The following is a 17,981-nucleotide window of genomic DNA, read 5'->3' on the forward strand; positions in this document are numbered from 1 at the left end:
CCTTCCCTTCCCTTCCCTTCCCTTCCCTTCCCTTCCCTTTTCCCTTTTCCCTTTTCCCTTTTCCCTTTTCCCTTTTCCCTTTTCCCTTTTCCCTTTTCCCTTTTCCTTTTTCCCTTCCCTTCCCACCTTTTTTTTGCTATCCTTTCTTTTCCTTTCACCTCCCCCCTTCTCCATGGAATGGATGCACAGCAAGCAGTCAACTGGACTTGAACTATGAAAATCTAAAATCCTCACTTTCTGCTGAAATAGGAGCTTCAAGAAAACAGGTGTCCATTGCTTTTGTCCCCACTTTCAGGAAGGACACTGAAGCAGTTCAGTGTTAGAAAGGCAAATCAAAACCCAAGTGAGCTTTGAGATTGCAGCAAACATGCTCTATTGTGATTTGGAGCACGGCAGGAATGGTGTTCTGGCATGCATGTGAGATGTTAAAAGAGGGTACTGTGTGTCAAATTCCAGTATTAGTTTAAAAATTAACAAATTTGCAAAACAAGAACAAAAACAGCAACAAAAAGAGATGCAGGACTCCACAAGGTAAGCTCACCCAGGGGTGAGCACTGAAAAGCATCTGAAAAAGAAAAGAAAAAAAGAAACAAAGCAAAGATACACACACACACAAAACAGTTTATGACATCTAGTGGTAAAAGAACCTGTGCACACAGGCTCTACCACTGCACAGAGCCCTACCATACTCTCTGATGCCAGCCGTGAGAGCCAGCCTATTTTTGGCAGCAAATTCACTGTACTTACGTCTGCACTTCTTGACAATAATCTGTGTGCAAAGTGCAGACTCCTTCTTTGCAGCTCTATCAGAAGTCAATGTGCTACATGCAACGGGTGAGTGCTTTCAGCTCCTCCACCAGCTATGCTGCACATGGAAAACAGCCCTCTGCATGGGCAGATATCATACTGACAATAGCACATCGCTGCAGCTGAAACCCAGATATCTGTGAGCTTTTATCACCAACCTTGTTGCTGGCTTCTGAGAAATGATGATTGGCTGCACCCTCTATTCTTCTGCTTTGGAAAATCTCCATATCAGAATGAGAAGGCCAACTATTGGCATTCTTCCTAAATTCTCTTGTACAAGGTTAGGCTTGATGATCCTTGTGGGTCCCTTCCAACTCGGGATATCCTATGATATTCTATCATTTCAAGATTCTGTGCAAGCACTGTGATCATAATGCATTGTTACTTTAGGATATGGGATGACTTCAGCTTTTTTAGGTCATTTGGTGCCGCCATCCTTCACATACAAGCTGCCCCAGTCCCGCAGAATAGCACGTCTGGAAGAAACCAATGGACGTGAACAGCAGCAAAGTCTCTCCTAGAGCATAAGTTTATTGCTGCCAGACTTACTATGAAATGCAGCAGTGTTATTCCTTCAGGAATTTGACCCTGATGTTTGGCAGACCCCCACCACCAAAACCTGGGCTCTATAGGATGTGAGAACCAAAGCACCTTGCTCTAAGAGCATCCTGCCTCTCAGGGTGGACCCCCTGAATATGGGTTCAGTTTGGTCTTCCTGTGATATACAACAAAGATCAGCAAGTGAAAACCATGAGAGCTGGTGATAATGTCCAGAGCAGGTGAATACAGGTCCCTGACCTACAGGAAACCCCCAAAAAGAAGAAGGAGGAAAAAAAGTGTGAGTGCCCCTTTTCTTGGTAGGGAAGGTAAACACTGCCACGTGTGCCTAGCTGCTGCACAGCTTGATGGTGCTTCTAAAACACACATCACTCTAGCTAATAGCTCAGCACAAATAGCATAACACTGAATTAAGAATTGTCCACAGTGAATTAAGCAGGATCAATTTAGAAGAATATTAATGTTTGCGCAGGATAAACCATGTCCCTGGCTGCCTTTTAAAGCAATTCTCTGAACTGTAAGTGTACCCATTAAAAAAACCCTGAAATGCCTGCCTTTTTGGAGCTAAAAACCCCTTGTCTTAACAGCTATGATCCAGAGTACTTGGTGTAGAGGGGCTTTATCAAGTGACACAGCAATGGGCGCATTGCTAGTGTTGCTCCATAGGACCCCAGTGTTATCTAAAGCTCTTGTAAGGGTCTGAGCTGAATAAACCAAGCCAAATCAGATAAAAAACATATTATCCTGTGTTCCTGCCATTTCTGCCAAGTTGCAGAAACCCCTCCATCATAGAAAAGTCAGCACTACGTTATTAGCATAGCTTTGCAGTTTATACTGCACTTCCTTCAATGGAGATGGTCACAAACAATTTTGGGTAGCTTTTCTTTTGTTTTTCTCCTCTCTGCAACAAGAAGAAATGAAAGAAACCACAGGGTGAGTCTACAAAGACCCAAAGGACATCCTCACAGTATTTTCTGAGATGCAAAATGTGGGAAGATTTAACTCCTTGTATGTGGCAGAAAGGACAAGAGCAATGGGCTGGAACTGCAGGAATGGCGATTTTGGAATAAAATCTCATGAAGAGAGAGGAGAACCCCGAGGGCTCTGGTGGTGGTGGTGGGTTGGGTGAGGCTGTTTCTGAAGAACTGAAAGAGCAGATCGACACACGGAGCTGCCTGCAGAACTTGTATAACGTTGTGGTTAAATAATACACCCAAAGAAAAAGAAAGGAAAGGATATAAATGCCAAGAGAAGATCTATTTCCAACCATTTAAAATGAAACCACCCTCCCCACTCCCCATCACCCCCAGTGACATTAATCTTCATTAGCTTTCTCTCCCGTATTAATGGGAGCACTATTGCTTGCTCCAGGGTTTACTGGAACGATATCCTTCAAGGAGGACTTTTTGCATAATTTAATCTAGGTCCCCAAGGACGTTTCATCAAACTGTCCCCCCACCGGATCCAGTACACAGACATCCTGCTGGGCAGCTATAGATAGACCAGGTGACGCAAATGTTGGTACCTCTTCCATCCCCCTTTCCTCCATCCATGCTGGAACTGTACTTGCTTTCAGCCTGGCATTAATGCCCACACGCTTCCTGCTAGGACTCCTCTAGGTAGTGCATTAGTCACACAGCTTGTCAACGTGAGCTGCAGGCCAGCATTTATTTGAACTCCTCTTTTTTTTTTTTTTTTTCCTAGCAGAACTGTCATTGCCTTCAGTGAGAATTTGAGAATTCAACAGCCCTATCCCATTTGCAAGGCTGCTGTGGAGCTTGCGTGTTTCCATCACTAAATCTTGCAGTGTTTTGCAAACACAGAATCATAGGGATTGGAAGGGATCACTGGAGATCTCCCAGGTCAACCCCCTGCTGAAGCAGTTCCCACAGTAAGTTTTAACAGGAAAGTGTCCAGGTGATTTTAAGTATGTCCAGTGAAGAAGATTCCCCCATCTGGGCAGCCTGTTCTAGGTCTCTGGCACCCTCACAGCAGATATATTCTTCCTTGTCTTCACTGGAACTTCCTATGTTCAAGTTTGTGCCCATTGCCCCTTATTCTGTTGCTGAACACCACTGAAAAAAGGCTGATCTTCTCCACTTGGCACCTGCCCACATCCCTGCATGCCATAACTACATTCTTATAATCCTCCCATGTGGCCCAACCCCATTAATTCCACTTTCTCCTTCCATTTGAGATTTTCCATGAGCTCCTTGCTCATCCATGCATGTCTCCTGCCACCATTGACTGCTTCCTTAGTCTTAGGGATCTCAAGCTTGGAAGAAGTGGTGCTTGAATGTCCAACAATGCTAATGACCCAAGGGATACTTCCAAGTGGATCCTTGAAAGGAACAGGATCTGCTTCATGATCAAGAAATTACAGTGAAAATCTTTCTTTTGCCTTTGCCATTCACAAACACCACAAATATGAAGAGAATCAGAATGGTAAATAGTCAGCATGGAGGCTAGACAGGCTTTTCCTTGAACAAGTGGAAGCTCATTAAAATGAAGGGGAATGATGATGGAGAGTCAGCACTGAGGAGGGAAGAATGGAGTAATTTTGGCAATGTGTTGAGTACCTTATGAGAAAATGTTTGGAAGACTTCAGCATTTTGTGGTCGAATTCCAGCAAGACCTGGACTATTTCCATTTATCTAGGTAACTCTTGCAGAGCTCAACTCTTTTCCCTCCATTTAAACTACCTTTTTTTTCTTGCAGGAAGACCCAACTTTAAGCTCATTGATTTAGTAAGGATCAATTTCACTTCAAGAGCTTCAGAAGTACTGCATCAGAAGGACTGACAGAGTTCACGGCTTCCTTTCTGCAACTTCACTTGCACTGTTGCCTTCCTACAGTAGAAGGTTTACATCAGCAACCTAACCTCCAACAGAAACACTTTTGAAATGAGCAAACTGGAGTGAAGGAATAACATTTTTTATGGTTTCTGTTCCTTTTTCTGGGGAGACATGGGCACGTACCTGTGGGGCTGTGGGGTGGGGAGGAGATGGATCTTGGGAGGATCTTGAGTTTGCTAACTGCTTTCCCATGGCCAATGATCTATTGTGTAGTCCTCAATTTCCCAACCCCACTCTCAGCACACTGGATCCACCCATACTGGGTTGTTTACTGTCTGCTGTCTACTCATTGGTCCTGAGCATTCAGAAGAGACCAGAGAGTATCATTAAGTGTAGAAACATAAAATGCCCAGTATTCACAAATACATGTGCAATATTGAGACAGTACTGCAGAAAGAGCAAGAGGAGTAAATCAAGCTTCACCAAGTCTGCCTGCAAGACAAGAATAGGGCTTCTATTAACATTTAAAAGAGAGGATTGTTTCCCTTTCTTCCTGGGGATAAGCTGAAACCAATCATGACCACAGATAAATCCATCCTGACATCTTGTGCTGAGACTTTGAGTAACACCAAAGGGTTTTATGAAAAGGAAAGCTCGGGGTGAGTATTACTCAGGGTCCCTCTGCTATGAGGTAAGAGGGGGAGAGAGCCTGGGCTCTTGCCAGGGGTGGACCGTGGTTCCTCCATGCAGTGAGCATGGCCAAGGCATTGCTGGTGTGTGGGGAGGGGAAGAGAAAAAATTTCCCCTCTTGTCTGGGAAGACAGCCATGTTTAGGAGACATTTCACTGTCTCCAAATGCAACCTCCAAGGTATATTACAAATGAACTGACCCCTTCTTACGCAGGGACAATGAGGGCGTGAATGGAGGCACACAGGCTCTCCTAGCAGCCCTCATTAAATCATACACACTGCTGTCTGCTTCGTAGCCAGTTTTGGCCTTAAATCTGTTCCACAAACACTTTCTGTTCTTACCAGTCCTCTAGGCCACCTCCACGTGTTTCATCACTCAAACAAGCTGAAGCAAAGCTTTGTTTGCTGCGAGGCGTGGAGGAAGGAGGAGAAAAGAGGCTGGAGGACTGAGAACATCACCATACGTGTGATAGGAAATGCACTTATCTCAAAATCGGGACATGGGGTGCTGAAGAACAAGGAAAGGGGACACAAATTGGAATTGGAACACTTGACCACAGCCACGGAAGAGATCACAGCTGCCTTATTGCCCTGGTGCTTCCCATGGCTTAGGACTCACTTCTTGCACTTCAGTTGGTCTTCTCTTGAAGCAAAAGCTGAGCAGCTCAGCTCTCCAACCACGGCCCACTCTTATAAAGTGTTTGAAACTTCACCCCAGCTCTCCAGACCCAAACAGCAGGGCTTGTTGGAGAACTCCTGTCTGGGAGAGGCAGCAACCTTTCCCCCCTACCGACTTAACGATACGGGCAGTGTTTTCCTTTTAAAAACACTTCGCAGCTGAACCTCGTTCCTGGATATTTTGCCTTAGATCTTGAGGACCTCTTGTGGTAGGAAGTAAAAACGTGCTTTTTGAGAAGAGGAACGGGGGGCTGATGGGGCGCCTACGTTTTTTACAGAAGCTTTGCAAACAGAGGAATGGAGATCAGATGCTCCCCCTCCTTCCAAGTACTCCAGACAAAGGGATGTTTTCCCCAGCCTTTATACGGGGATACAGTGAACGGCACAGATTGACAAACTGGGCGACCCTGAGATGAGCAGGCAGTGATGCCTCCATCCCCTAAGGAGCCCCTTGTTGCTCACTCCCTTGAGGACCCAAGCTATGCTGTGCTCCATTTTGGGACTTCATCTTCCCTGGTTCTTCTGTCTATTTCATTTAGGAGTTGAGTTTTTTTGATTTTTTTTTTTTTTTTTTTTTTTTTTTTTTTAAAAGCAACTTTTCATTTTTAGGGGACATTTTAGAGGGCAAAAACAGGTTCAGGCTGGATATGAGGAAACATTTAATCTTCAAAAGAGTGGTGCTGCAATGGCACAGCTGCCCAGGGAGGTGGTGGGGTCACCATCCCTGGAGATGTACCATGAAGAGCCATGAAGATGTGGCACTGAGGGATGTGGGCAGTGGGCATGGTGGGACGGGCTGTGGTTGGGCTTGGGGATCTTAGAGATCCTTTCCAATCTGAATAATTCTATGATTCTGTGTCTCTGCATGCCCATGTGTTGCTAAGGAATGAAGGGTGTTGGTTTTTTTTTGTCTCTGAAGATGTTTGATGTCCTCTCTCAGCCAGCATCACTGACTCTGCCTGGAAGTTGCTGGCAGCAGATGCCTGGGTTCTGCCCCCTCTTTGCTGGTGGTGCTGGCAGAGACCACATAGACAAGCTTAAAGCAGGGCAGAGCTGGGGCAAAGGCAGCCCATTTTCTGCCTGCTGACTCACATGTTTACAAGGGCTTCGTTCTTACCATGAAAAAGACTGAAGTGTAACTTCCAAAGGCTTTATTTCTAAGTGACCTCTGGTCAGCATCCCCAATAGCTCAGAGTGTAAAAAGTAGCACGACTGTGCCCTTGCCATAGCCTATGCCACCATCAGTGGCTCAGCACAGATGCTGCAGCACAGTGCAGGACTGGGACAGCACTACTGAAAGCAAAGCCACCTCTGCATGGCCCCTTGAGCATCTCCTGCTCAGTTCCCAGCACAGCAGCACCCCTCACACCAAAGCTGTGTGTTTGAGGCTGCAGTTCCACACTGCCCCTGCTAACAATTGCTCCTGGATGGAAATTCCAACCATCAATGGTTCCTTTCTAAAATATTAAACCACCGTTTCTCTCTTCTCTCCCAGTGCCTGAATAATTAATCTGTAGTCAATTAATCACTGTGCCTCTGCCAGGGTGCCTTGGGACTGTTCTTCTCACAGTGCACAGGACTTATGGAGCAAAGCCTGGCAAGGGAGCATCCCACTCTCCTGTACATTTTTAAGGACTGTATTTTGCAATGCAGAGAGATGCCTCTAATATTGCTCTGACATTGTGCCGTGGGCATTATTGGACCCACATGAACCTGTGTTGGAAAAACCAAGACCTCTTCAATCCCAATCCTGGCAAGCATGGCCCATCCTGGGCTTTGACACATTGGAACTGCTCTGACCCAGACCCAAGGCAGTTTGCAAGGCTGTTGTCATTAACATCAAATAGGGTTTTAGAGGCTGTTACTAAATACTCAATCTTACAGCTAGATGGAGCCTCTTTGTCTTTTTTGGGACAATCTCTCATGTAAGAATACTTCATTAGGGATGGTTCAAATTGAGGTGGTTTTTGTTGTTTGTTTGTTTTGTTTTGTTTTGTTTTAATATGGAAACATTGACACAGCAGCAATCCTACCACTCCCATCTGAGGGCACACAGCAGCCCCAGCTCCAGGCCTGCAAACCCCAGAAGCCACTTTGCTGCCAAACAGCAGAGGGATGAAGAGCAATTGTAGATGCATGCTCGCATTTGTCTTTGCATCTGCAGCTGGACTGAGCATTTGGGCCTGTCAGGACAGCACCTGGCCCTCCAGGAGAGAATGGGGCAGAGTTGGCTCTGCAGACAAGAACTGCCTCTGCAGCACTGTGTTCATCCTGGCACTCCCAGCTCAGCAACCCCAAAGCAGAACCGTTCTGGTCCCTTATCACAGGGCCTTATGCTACAGCAGCATCCGTCTCCATCTGAAGTTGTCACTCCCTGGTTGACAGACTGATGGGTGGATAACAGAGTGGGCTGGAGTGAAGGACTGGGGTTGGTCTGAGGGCTGGACACACGTGGAATGGAAACGTGCTGTGCACCATGGCACATCTGGCTTCTGCTTATGGCAAGCTGGGGACACATGGACACATGGCTGTCACCAGGAGAGCACCTCTGTAAGGGAACCACGTTTCAGACACTCAACACATTCCTTCTTTTTGCCTTATTTGCCAAGCAGGAAACTCCAGGTTGGTCATGGCAGATGGATCTCCCATTCCATGCTCCTGTCCCAGTCTGTGCTAGCAGCAACCATCCTCACACGTACTTTTTTGTAAACCAAACCCAAACCTTCCAGCTCCAAACTTCCAACAGGTCATGTAGTCACCAGGGCACTGTCCCATACCAAGGAGCAATATTCTAGAACCACTTTTTGCCTAGTTTGGGATTTGTTAGCCCCACAGGCAAATCCTGAACTGCCCATAATCCTGCCATTGTGCTCTGTTTTGTAATCCTGCAAACACACCAGGCTATTTTAGTTCCAGGCACACGGTGGCACTGGGGAAGCAGCTTTCAGTGCTGAGCAGCTCTTGCAGTTTCACTCACTGCATCCATGAGGACAAGGACACGGGACAGCAGAAATCCCTTCATGCAAAGCATGAACTTCACTCTCCGTGCACATGAAGGATGAGCTCTGTAAGGTTCGGTACCCAGCAATAGCACCCCTCACCCCATGCTGCTGGTGCCCATGCTCATCCTATTGAGTCGACTTTCTTTTGCCTGCGTGCTGCTGTTGCCCACTTGGAGCCACTGCTCCTGGTGATCTGGCTCCCAGCAAGGACACCAAGCCCTATCACCTCCCCAGGGGTCTCATGAACTGGGATTTCTGATGTGCTTGTAGGGGTTTTGGGGTTTTTTGGGGGGTCTTGGGGGAGGGAGCAGCCACAGGGCATCTGCCAGCACTGTCACATCCCACAAGCTGATGGGCAATGGCGGATTTCCCACACAAGCCTTGCTACAAGGGGACAAGCAGCTGCATGTGAACAAAGTCAGGAGATGAATCTTCTGCTCCCAGGTAACAGTGATAGGACGAGAGGTGATGGCCTCATGTTGTGCCAGGTTGGATATCAGGAAAAAATTCTTCCTGGAAAGAGCAGTGCTGCAGTGGCACAGCTGCCCAGGGAGTGGAGGGGTCACCATCCCTGGAGGTGTTCCAGAGCTGGGGAGATGCGGCACTGAGGGTTGTACTGAGGGTGGGTTGGGGTTGGACTTGGGGATCTTAGAGGTTTTGTCCAACCTTAATGATTCTATGACAAGACTGTAGTGAAAATACGAAGCATAGAATGTTTGGGTTGGAGGGACCTCAAAACCCATCAGTTTCCAAGCCATAGGCTGGTTGTCACCCACTCAGTGAGGTTGACCTGAACCTAAGAGCAGCCTTTATGTGCTATTTAGAGAACATAAAATCTACCACATCTCTAACACAACCTATGCCTTGTTGGGTGCTCTGCCTGGACACCAGCACCCAGGATGGCAGAGATGCAAGGGCGTCTCCCCGCCACCATTCACCCATTCACCCTCCTGGTCCATTCCCTGTGCTTTGCCTCCTTCTCACAGCACCCAGCATGGGGAGACTGCAATGGTTAGGGCAGGCAGGGTCTCCTGTAATAAATGGTTGGAGCAGGCTGCACACAGCAGAGCTGAAAAATAACAGTGATGAAGCATGAAATGCTGCAGCAAACAACTCCCAGGTAGTTTTCCAGGCCAACAGTTACAGCAATCACTCTCAATGTTCGCACACAAATAATAATAATTAAAGGAAAAGAAACAACAGAATGGTGCGTACACCTAACAAGGTTAAAAACAATAATAATAATGATTTAAAAAGTCCTCCTCAGGAAATAATTACGCTTTCTACGCACTGTTTATCTATTTGGAGTCTCAGAGGAGCCCCACATTTAAAGAAGCCAAAATGTGGGGTTGTTATTCACATCAAGGTCCCAAGGATTTGGGGAGAAGCTCCGTTCTCCATGGGAGGAGCTCCCTGCCCTCTGCCCAGCTGATTTCTTTAGAAGAACATCAGTATTATTGACTCGATTGTCTGTCTCATTGCAGTTTAATAGCAAAATTGCAGAGAAATGGATGAGCTTATTACTTTTAGCAATTTCACGCACATATTTTCAGCATGGGGGAAATTGTTCATTACAACATGAGAAGCAGCTCGTTTGGCTTTGAGGTTTTAAGCACTCTGATTTTAAGTGTCTTGAATAACGAATAGATGTTACCTGCCACCTTTTCCCAGGAAGGACTCAAATACTTGGGAGGGGGGGGGGGGGGGACATTGATTTCACAAGTAATTAAATATTAAGTAACATTTTAATGGGAGCTTTTCAATACCCACCGTGTGGCTCTGGCCACGAAGTAACTCATGCATGAGATCCCCCTCCTCTGGTTAGATCACACAGATGCTCTGGGGTTGGAAAAGCCCACAGAGATCATACAGCCCAACCATCAACCCATCACCACCATTCTCTTACCCACAGCAAGAGCACTGGAGCAGGTGTCCACCAGCTCTGGGATGCACTCACAAGCACTCTGCTTTCAGAGCACTGTTTTTCTACATGTGCATCACTGAAAAACCATGTTTTCTCTCGACAGTTATTGTCAACGATAACTTGCCTCCCAACAGTCCAGAGATAGCAGCTGATTAATATCAAATCTCTGGGAGCTGTTAGATATCCATCAAAGGCTGAAGTGTGTGTCTTTTGCCTATTGAAACAGTTTAACCACTGATGGGATTATAATTATCTTGCTATCAACTGCAACAAAGCAGCTCAGCAGGAGCTCTTACACTTAAACAGGGGAGGTCAATGGAATTATTCTAGTGGGAAAGTAAATGTAAGACCATGACCTTGCTGTACAGATTGCTTATAATTAATAGGGTTTATGATTTATAGCAGGGCCACGCTATCACCTGGCAGTGACAGGGTTGGCAGCTGTGTGCCCCTGGCTGTGATCTCTCAGCGGGATGTGCACAGCTGGGAGTGATGCTCAGCTCCAGCAGTGGGTGATGCAGAAGCAGTGATGCTTTGGGGCTGGGAAGCTTGGAAGCTGCAGCTCACTTTTTTTTTTTCCTTTTTTCTTTTCTTTCCTTCTTTTCTTTTTTGAGCAGATGGGACAAGCATCTACCAGGAAGGGGTTGGGGATCTCACATTCTCCAGGATGACCCATGGTCACGTGTTAGGGCTGGGCTTGGCAGGGCTGACTGCTTCCCTGGTCCCATGCTGTGCCAGACACCTCTGTTATCAGCACACACTGCCTGGAGGCTGCAGCTCAACATTTCCCCATTTCCCATCTGACTGATTCCACCCCAGTCTCTGCCATCTTCCTTTCCTGGCTGTTATCCCCTTCGTATCTTTTCTCCTTGATGTGGCACGTGCTCATGGTCCCACCACTGTTGTAGCGCAGGACAAGAAGGCTCTGGGCATTCCTTCTGCTCTCAGTCATCTCATTTTGGGGGAGGTCTTAGAGGACTTGTGTGACTATTTTCCCCCCATATTAAAAATGACAGCCCACAGAGTCCAAGTTCTTAGATCCACCTCTTCCTGTAACCCCTTCCCCTTTCCCTCTGCATGACTCCTCTCAGTGGATGGCCACAGGTTCACCCCACTGCTTCAGAGTGATGCATCCCCAAACCCCACGGATCTGCACTGCCTGAAAGCAGAATTTCCCCAGTGTCTGCAGGTTTTTATGGTGGTTAAGTCTCAAAGGTTGGAAACCAGCACTTTGGCCATGCAACCAATGCCCAACCAGTGCCCAACCCCAATCCTGTCCACCTACCTTCTATCCTCTACTCTAACCTTAACCCCAACTCTAACCATCTACCCTCTGTTCTAACCCTATCCCCAACCTCAACCCTAACTATCTAACATCTACCCTAACTCTACTACTAGCCCAACTCTGTCGGGTTGGCAAAGGTAGGATGGCATGTGCTGTGCTGATGTACAAGCAATAAAACAAAGGTTTGGCCAACAGGCACTGTGATTAAAATTTAAGGAAAGTAAAAAAGATGGCTTGCCTGGGTTCAGCTCCAAACCTGCTAGAAGAAAAACAGGAAATGGGGAATCTAAATAGCAAAACAGTGATGTGCAATGAACAAAATAATGGGAGAGAGAGCAAGAATACAGGGAAAGCAAAGCAAGAGGTAAAAAAGGAGATGAAATGGGAAAGAATAAGGAAGACTGAAAAAAAAAATCAGGAGAAATAAGCAATCAAAAGAAATAGTAAAGGAAAAAGAGCAAACAGAAGGAAGCACGTGGGGAATAAAGAAGCAAGCAAGGACAGAGACAGAGCAACCTCCTGCTGAGAGCAAAGAGAGGAATGTAAGGCGGCCCCAGCCACAAAAAGTAAAACAAGACAGTCATAAAGACAAAGAGAGAGCGGAACAAAAATAGCACCAAAGCCAAAAACATGATGGGAATGGAGGTGGTGGTGAGCTGACACTGGAGTGGAGGGGGAAAGCAGAGTGCAGGGAACATTCCTGGGGAGCTCTGTCTGCTGCCATCCCAGGCCATGGGATGAGGAGGGGACCTGCGGGGACACCCAGAGGACCTCTCTGCTCTCCAGGGGAGGCTCAGAGCATCCTGCTGGGTGCTGCTCTGCTCTCACAATGCCAGAAGCTGGTGCTGCTTTACCACCGGCTGCCAATCCCATTCTCAGCACAGCACATCACCTTGACCCCACTCTGCTGTTATTTTCCTCCTGGCTGCGATTTCTGAAGAGCACAATAAGAATTAGCTCCTATGTGGGTTCTTGCCTAACTCTGAAATTCTTGCCTATAACAATAAAACCTAGAATGACAATAGGCAGGAAATACATTTGGAAAGCTATTACTGATCATGTCTCAGAGACACCAGATGGGAATAAAACAAGAAACTCCTCCTTGGAAAGCTCTGTGGGTTAGACAGTCTTTCTTCTCGCTATTTTGTCTTCTGACAGAGAAATAACACTTGACACAGAGGACCAGGATAGCCATTCTCAGCAGCAATTCCTGCATGCCTTCAGAATGAAACACTGAGCACGTTTGGGTGCTCACCAAAGCTAATGCCTAGGTTGGTATTTTCCCTTGTGCTGAGCACAACCAGCATGACCCTAAGCCTGAGTTGGGGATAAGGAGAGCTGAGGTGGCAGTGGGACTTAGCACAGTCTTCCTCCTGGGATGTGACACTTAACCTGCTGCTCTCCCCCAGGGATCCTGGGTAAGTGGAGACTGCTGAGCTTGAATTTTGAGTTTGCAATTCCTGCTGTGTTATTTCATTTTAATATGGTGCTGGACAGATGCTGTCACTCTGCTTCCAACGCTCTGCCTAGATCCTGGTCCCACCAGCACTGACTGCTGCAGACCTGAGTGACCTGAGCAGCTTCCATTGGTCTGGGAACATCATGTAAGAGCTGAAGCCATTAATGATTTGGGACTTTTTTTTTTTTTTGATTTATAGGAGTGATTCCAGGTATCACCTCCTCCAGAAACATAGGATCAGCCCAGCTGCAAGGCACGAACATCCGGAGGGACTGGACTTGATACAACTCCTACATTTCTGTGATGCAGCAAATAGAATTCCATAATTCAGTAAAAACTCAGGAGAGCTTGGCACCATACCTTTCCATCTATGATGGAGATTCAAGGGTATATGGATTTTCTACCACCATGGCATCCTTTAGGAAAGCAGTGGCTGCAAATTGGATGCTCTGTGCTGGAGCTGTATTGATCATGCTCTGCGAAAACGAGCTCAGGGCTGGAAGCCACACTCACCTGGAGTATTTCCAGCAGCCTGCCATGCACTCAGCTCATAAAAACAGCAAAGGTGCCCTTGCTGTAGGGTGCACACACAGACATAGCTCCTACCATCCATATGTACTCACATCTCACTGACCTCATAGGACCATCATTACCAGCTAACTTGGGTTTCATGACAACATGGGCACATGAAGCTGGATGTAAGCCATACCTCGAGCTTCAGGATGCTTTTAGAAGCATCCACTCTGGGTACATTTGCAAGCGATGCTGTTTTACCGTGTAACATCTCTTTTTAACTTCTTGAATGTAATTGCATTATCTTGGTGAGTGGCAGCCAGCATGGGAGGATGAAACGGGAGGTTAATTTGCACCGGCCATCTCTCTTGATTTCTCCTTCATTTCCATTTCTTTTTAAAATGGAAGTTCCATTAAAACAGCAGCACACTTTTCTATTAACTGAGTAACAGAGAAGAATGACTGCCTCTGTATCTCATCAACGGTGAATCTTTTTAAAATCACTCACGAGGCAAGGCTCAAATAATATATTTAATAAGAACCACTTTGATATCACTTTTTAAAGCAATTAACATTATTATTAGAGATAAGCGCAAGATGCAACATTTAGATCCAGATTCCTAAGACAGATTTCTAAGGTTTAGGAGGGTGCAGACCTCAGGTCGTCGCCTCAGCAATCATCTCTGCATGTCACAAACCAATATGAGCACAGAACTGCACTTAGAGGGACGCAGCAGATAAAACTCCCCATTTTAATCCCGATTTTGCTGCTTTTCAGTCATTTCCAAGCACTCTACGCACAGCAGTGAGAAGAGGGAAATCGCTTTGGCAGGGTTTCTTCTCCACCTGAAGGTCATGGAGCCAAGCATTCATTTCCACATCTCCTTTGCTTGGGATACGCACAAAGGGAACACATCCCTGGCTTTTTTTTTGGTGAAGAATCGGAGCCCGTCGCCAACGGGATCCAGATGTTTTGTGCCACCTGAGCTGACAAGCACACGGATGTCACCACACACCGCCACGCCACCATCTTGGAGTGACCTCAGCCCACGGTCTCACGGTTCAGCAGAGCGATCCCCGCCTGCTGGAGAAGCGCATCCTGCAAGTGACAGCAGGCACAGCGCGGCTCCTCAGCGCTGACGGTGATGGGGACAGAAGCCTCCAGCAGCAGATGGAAGGCTGGTGGCGGGGACACCTTCCACCACCACAATTAGATCTGACAAAGCCCATCTGCCGGCGCCCTGAGCACTGGCAGGACCAAAGCGGAGCTGAGAAGCGTGAATGGTAGCACAGCAACATCCAAAGGATTCCTTTTTCTCCCCCACCCCCTCCAAAACATGCAGGCTTTTCCCAGTGCTAAATAATACGTGGCTTCCACTGATGACTGACAGCAACTGACTGCTCAATTAAAAGGGAATTTTACATTTTGGCCACTAGCTGTTAAGTCTCAAACCCCCCAGACTTTCTTGGAGTCCTATCCATTGGCAAATGGCTTCTCTTAGAAGGCAGCAACAAATGCAGGGGAAACACCTCATGCATCTAAAGACATTGCAATCGTGTCTGTTTCATAAGTGCTAAAATTTATTACACGAGAGATGATGCAACAGCGAGTAAGAGAGCAAAATTCTACATTGAGTCCCTACTTTGCAATTCAGGACAACAGGAGGTTTTACTGCATTACGGAAGGCAAGGGAGAAAACCCAGAGACAACTCCAATGAGTTTTGTCACGTGTAAGTGAACAATCAGATGTGATGCTGTAAGAAGGAACAATGAAATATATCTGTTTCTGTTCAATAAATTACTAAAACATCAGTCATAAACCTGCTGCATGGCTTTGAAAATCAAACTCATTAAACACCCAGGTAGCATTATCCCGATGCAAATGGAAGACAGGCATGAGTGCTCTGCAGCAAACAACTCTGTGCACATCCCATCTTTGGGAAACATATTTACACGTACATCTCATATATTAATATATTTTAGTGCACCCTAGCCAGAGGGCAACCAGAAAGAGTATTATTCTGTGAGAAGGACAGGAGATGGGCTGGCTTCCCCTCTCAACTGAGAAAAGCCTGCGGCCACCCATTAGTCCCACATCCATGTGAAATGACTTTTCAAGACATTTCCCTTTTCCAGTTAGCCAGACACCAGGGCCCCAAACTGAAGTCTCCCACAGTGGCTGGATTTGGTTCCCAAGATTCCTGCGGGTCAGATAAACCAGGTGAGATCGGCCCACTGTGTTAACAAGCCTTAAGTGACCTCAAGATGAAGAACTTCAGGCAAGCTGCCATTTACTGGTCTCTTGCCCTCCCTCTCCCTTCCCTACATCAACTTACGTCACTGCAGAAGCACACTGAGCAGGCAGGATAGATGTGTTCGAGCCTCAAAAAGAAAACTACACCACTACAGAGGTAAGGAGACTACCACTATTCATGTCTTCATTCAGAGGCAAGGATGCCTTTAAAACAAACCCCAAAGCCTCCATGGGAGGGAAGCCTGAGCAGGACTTTCTCTCACGTGACCAGCCCTCAGCCTCTTGCACACATCAGCACATCCATCCAACAGCAAAAAAGGTGGTGATGGAATCCCCAGGGGGCTAATGCCAGGCTAGCAGCCTGCTGTGCAATGCTTGGGCTGCTGTGGGTTAATTCTTACGAGGCATGCATCCAAAAGACCCCAAAACAGGGAGGCAATCAACTGTGGGGCTTTCCACTTGGGGTCTCCACAGACGGGCTGATGCAGCGCAGGGCTGGTTGAGCCAACAGCAGCAAGTGGGCACAATGGGGAGCAGACAATGGGAGCTCAGGATTCCTATTCAACTGTATTTCATAACATGACATCTGTTACGGGGGACTGGAGAGATCTACAGGATCTATCAGGGAGTCTCTGAGAGCTTTGTTTCTCCCAGACTCCAGAAAGGGGATGCTGGATGCAGGAGCAAGAAAGGGAAAAGGTACAATGCACCTAGCGAGACGCCACGCCGTTTAAACACAGCTTCTTCAAGGCTTGGTGACCTTTCCCTCTCACAAGCACGCACGTTTGCATGCTTGCCATGCAGATATATGCAGGGTCTCTTGACTTCAATCACAGTACAAACCTGGATGGGTCTTGGGAGCGCTTGGAGTCATCTGAGAAAACAGCATTTCCCTGCCAGTGAAATGCCCACAAGGATGCATGAGCTTATTACACTTACTTCAGCAGAAATAAGTGGTACCTTTTAGAGTGCTTGCCAGAAGAAAATGAGAGTTCTGACCCAATTTCACACAGCTGAAATCATCTGTGGGAGACCAATATACAATAAAAATAAAGACACAAATGCCCATTTCCCCCATGTCCTCTCCTAATAACACGAATAAAGCTCTGTTTTGATATTTTGTCCTTTCCAAAGGAGTCCAGACGGATTGGTCCAAGTCAGCCATCTTGAAACGATCAGGTGAAACTCCTCTGACTTCTCCACTCTTTACTTGATGAAATTTTTAATTGTCCACCTCTGTCCTGTGCAGCTGCGAAGGATCAGATCGATGCCGGCCATTCCCCTGTTCTCCACCTCCAAGCAGCGCCCTGTTCCCTTGTTCAGGATGGCACCGTTCTAAAATTAAAGACATGGAGAAAACATCAAAAAGAATTCACGTGGGGATGCATGTGAAGGAAATCAGGACTGCATGCTGTGGGAGAGGCTGCGTCCCTGTGCATGGCTGGGAAGCGCACAGTGCTTTGTGGGGCGATAGTGAAACTGAAGCAACAAAATCATTTCCGTAATAATCAGCAGGGTTGACTGGAGCAACCTTTGTCACTACCAGCCCACTGTATGGGACCGAGAGGCAGTGATGGCAGACCCAGAACACACCTGGATGAAATTCCAGCGCTTGTGAAGGCTGCTCTTGACCTTGTCGCAGTCGAGGAGCTGGGGGAAGCGGCTCTTCGTGTTGTCCACCAGGCAGCGGGTGTCGGGCAGGAGCGTCGTGGTCCCAAGGGCACCAAGGTGAAGGAACCCCTCCTTGGTGTACCGTGCAAGCTGGGATAGGGAGGAAGGGAAAAAGACCATCAGTATCCTTGAAGTATCATTTAAAAGCAATAGAGAAGAGGACAACCATGGCAGAGCCCAAGGAAAAAATCAGTGAGGATGATGAAGAGAGAAAATAGAACTGATGAGGATAAAAGAATAACCCTTTCTCCAGCCTTTCTCTCCTGTTAAGTTTATTTTGCAGACACAGGTGGGGAGGAGGGGAAGGGAGAGGAGGGGAGAGGGAAAGGGAGAGGGAAGAGGGG

General features: G+C 47.0%; 1 protein-coding gene across 1 annotated transcript in view; it reads right to left on the minus strand.

Annotated features, from left to right (window-relative positions):
* Positions 1-15,272: 15,272 nt before the first annotated feature.
* Positions 15,273-17,981, minus strand: part of GALNT17 (polypeptide N-acetylgalactosaminyltransferase 17) — a 181,923-nt gene continuing 179,214 nt past the window's right edge. The window contains 2 exon segments of the mRNA XM_042879916.1: positions 15,273-17,301; positions 17,560-17,727. Coding sequence (XP_042735850.1) covers positions 17,173-17,301; positions 17,560-17,727 — 297 coding nt within the window. The 3' untranslated portion in view covers positions 15,273-17,172.

The sequence above is a fragment of the Lagopus leucura genome, unplaced genomic scaffold (genome assembly GCF_019238085.1).
Source record: "Lagopus leucura isolate 7727_CA_CO unplaced genomic scaffold, USGS_WTPT01 Super-Scaffold_100024, whole genome shotgun sequence".
Taxonomy (NCBI): Eukaryota; Metazoa; Chordata; class Aves; order Galliformes; family Phasianidae; genus Lagopus; species Lagopus leucura.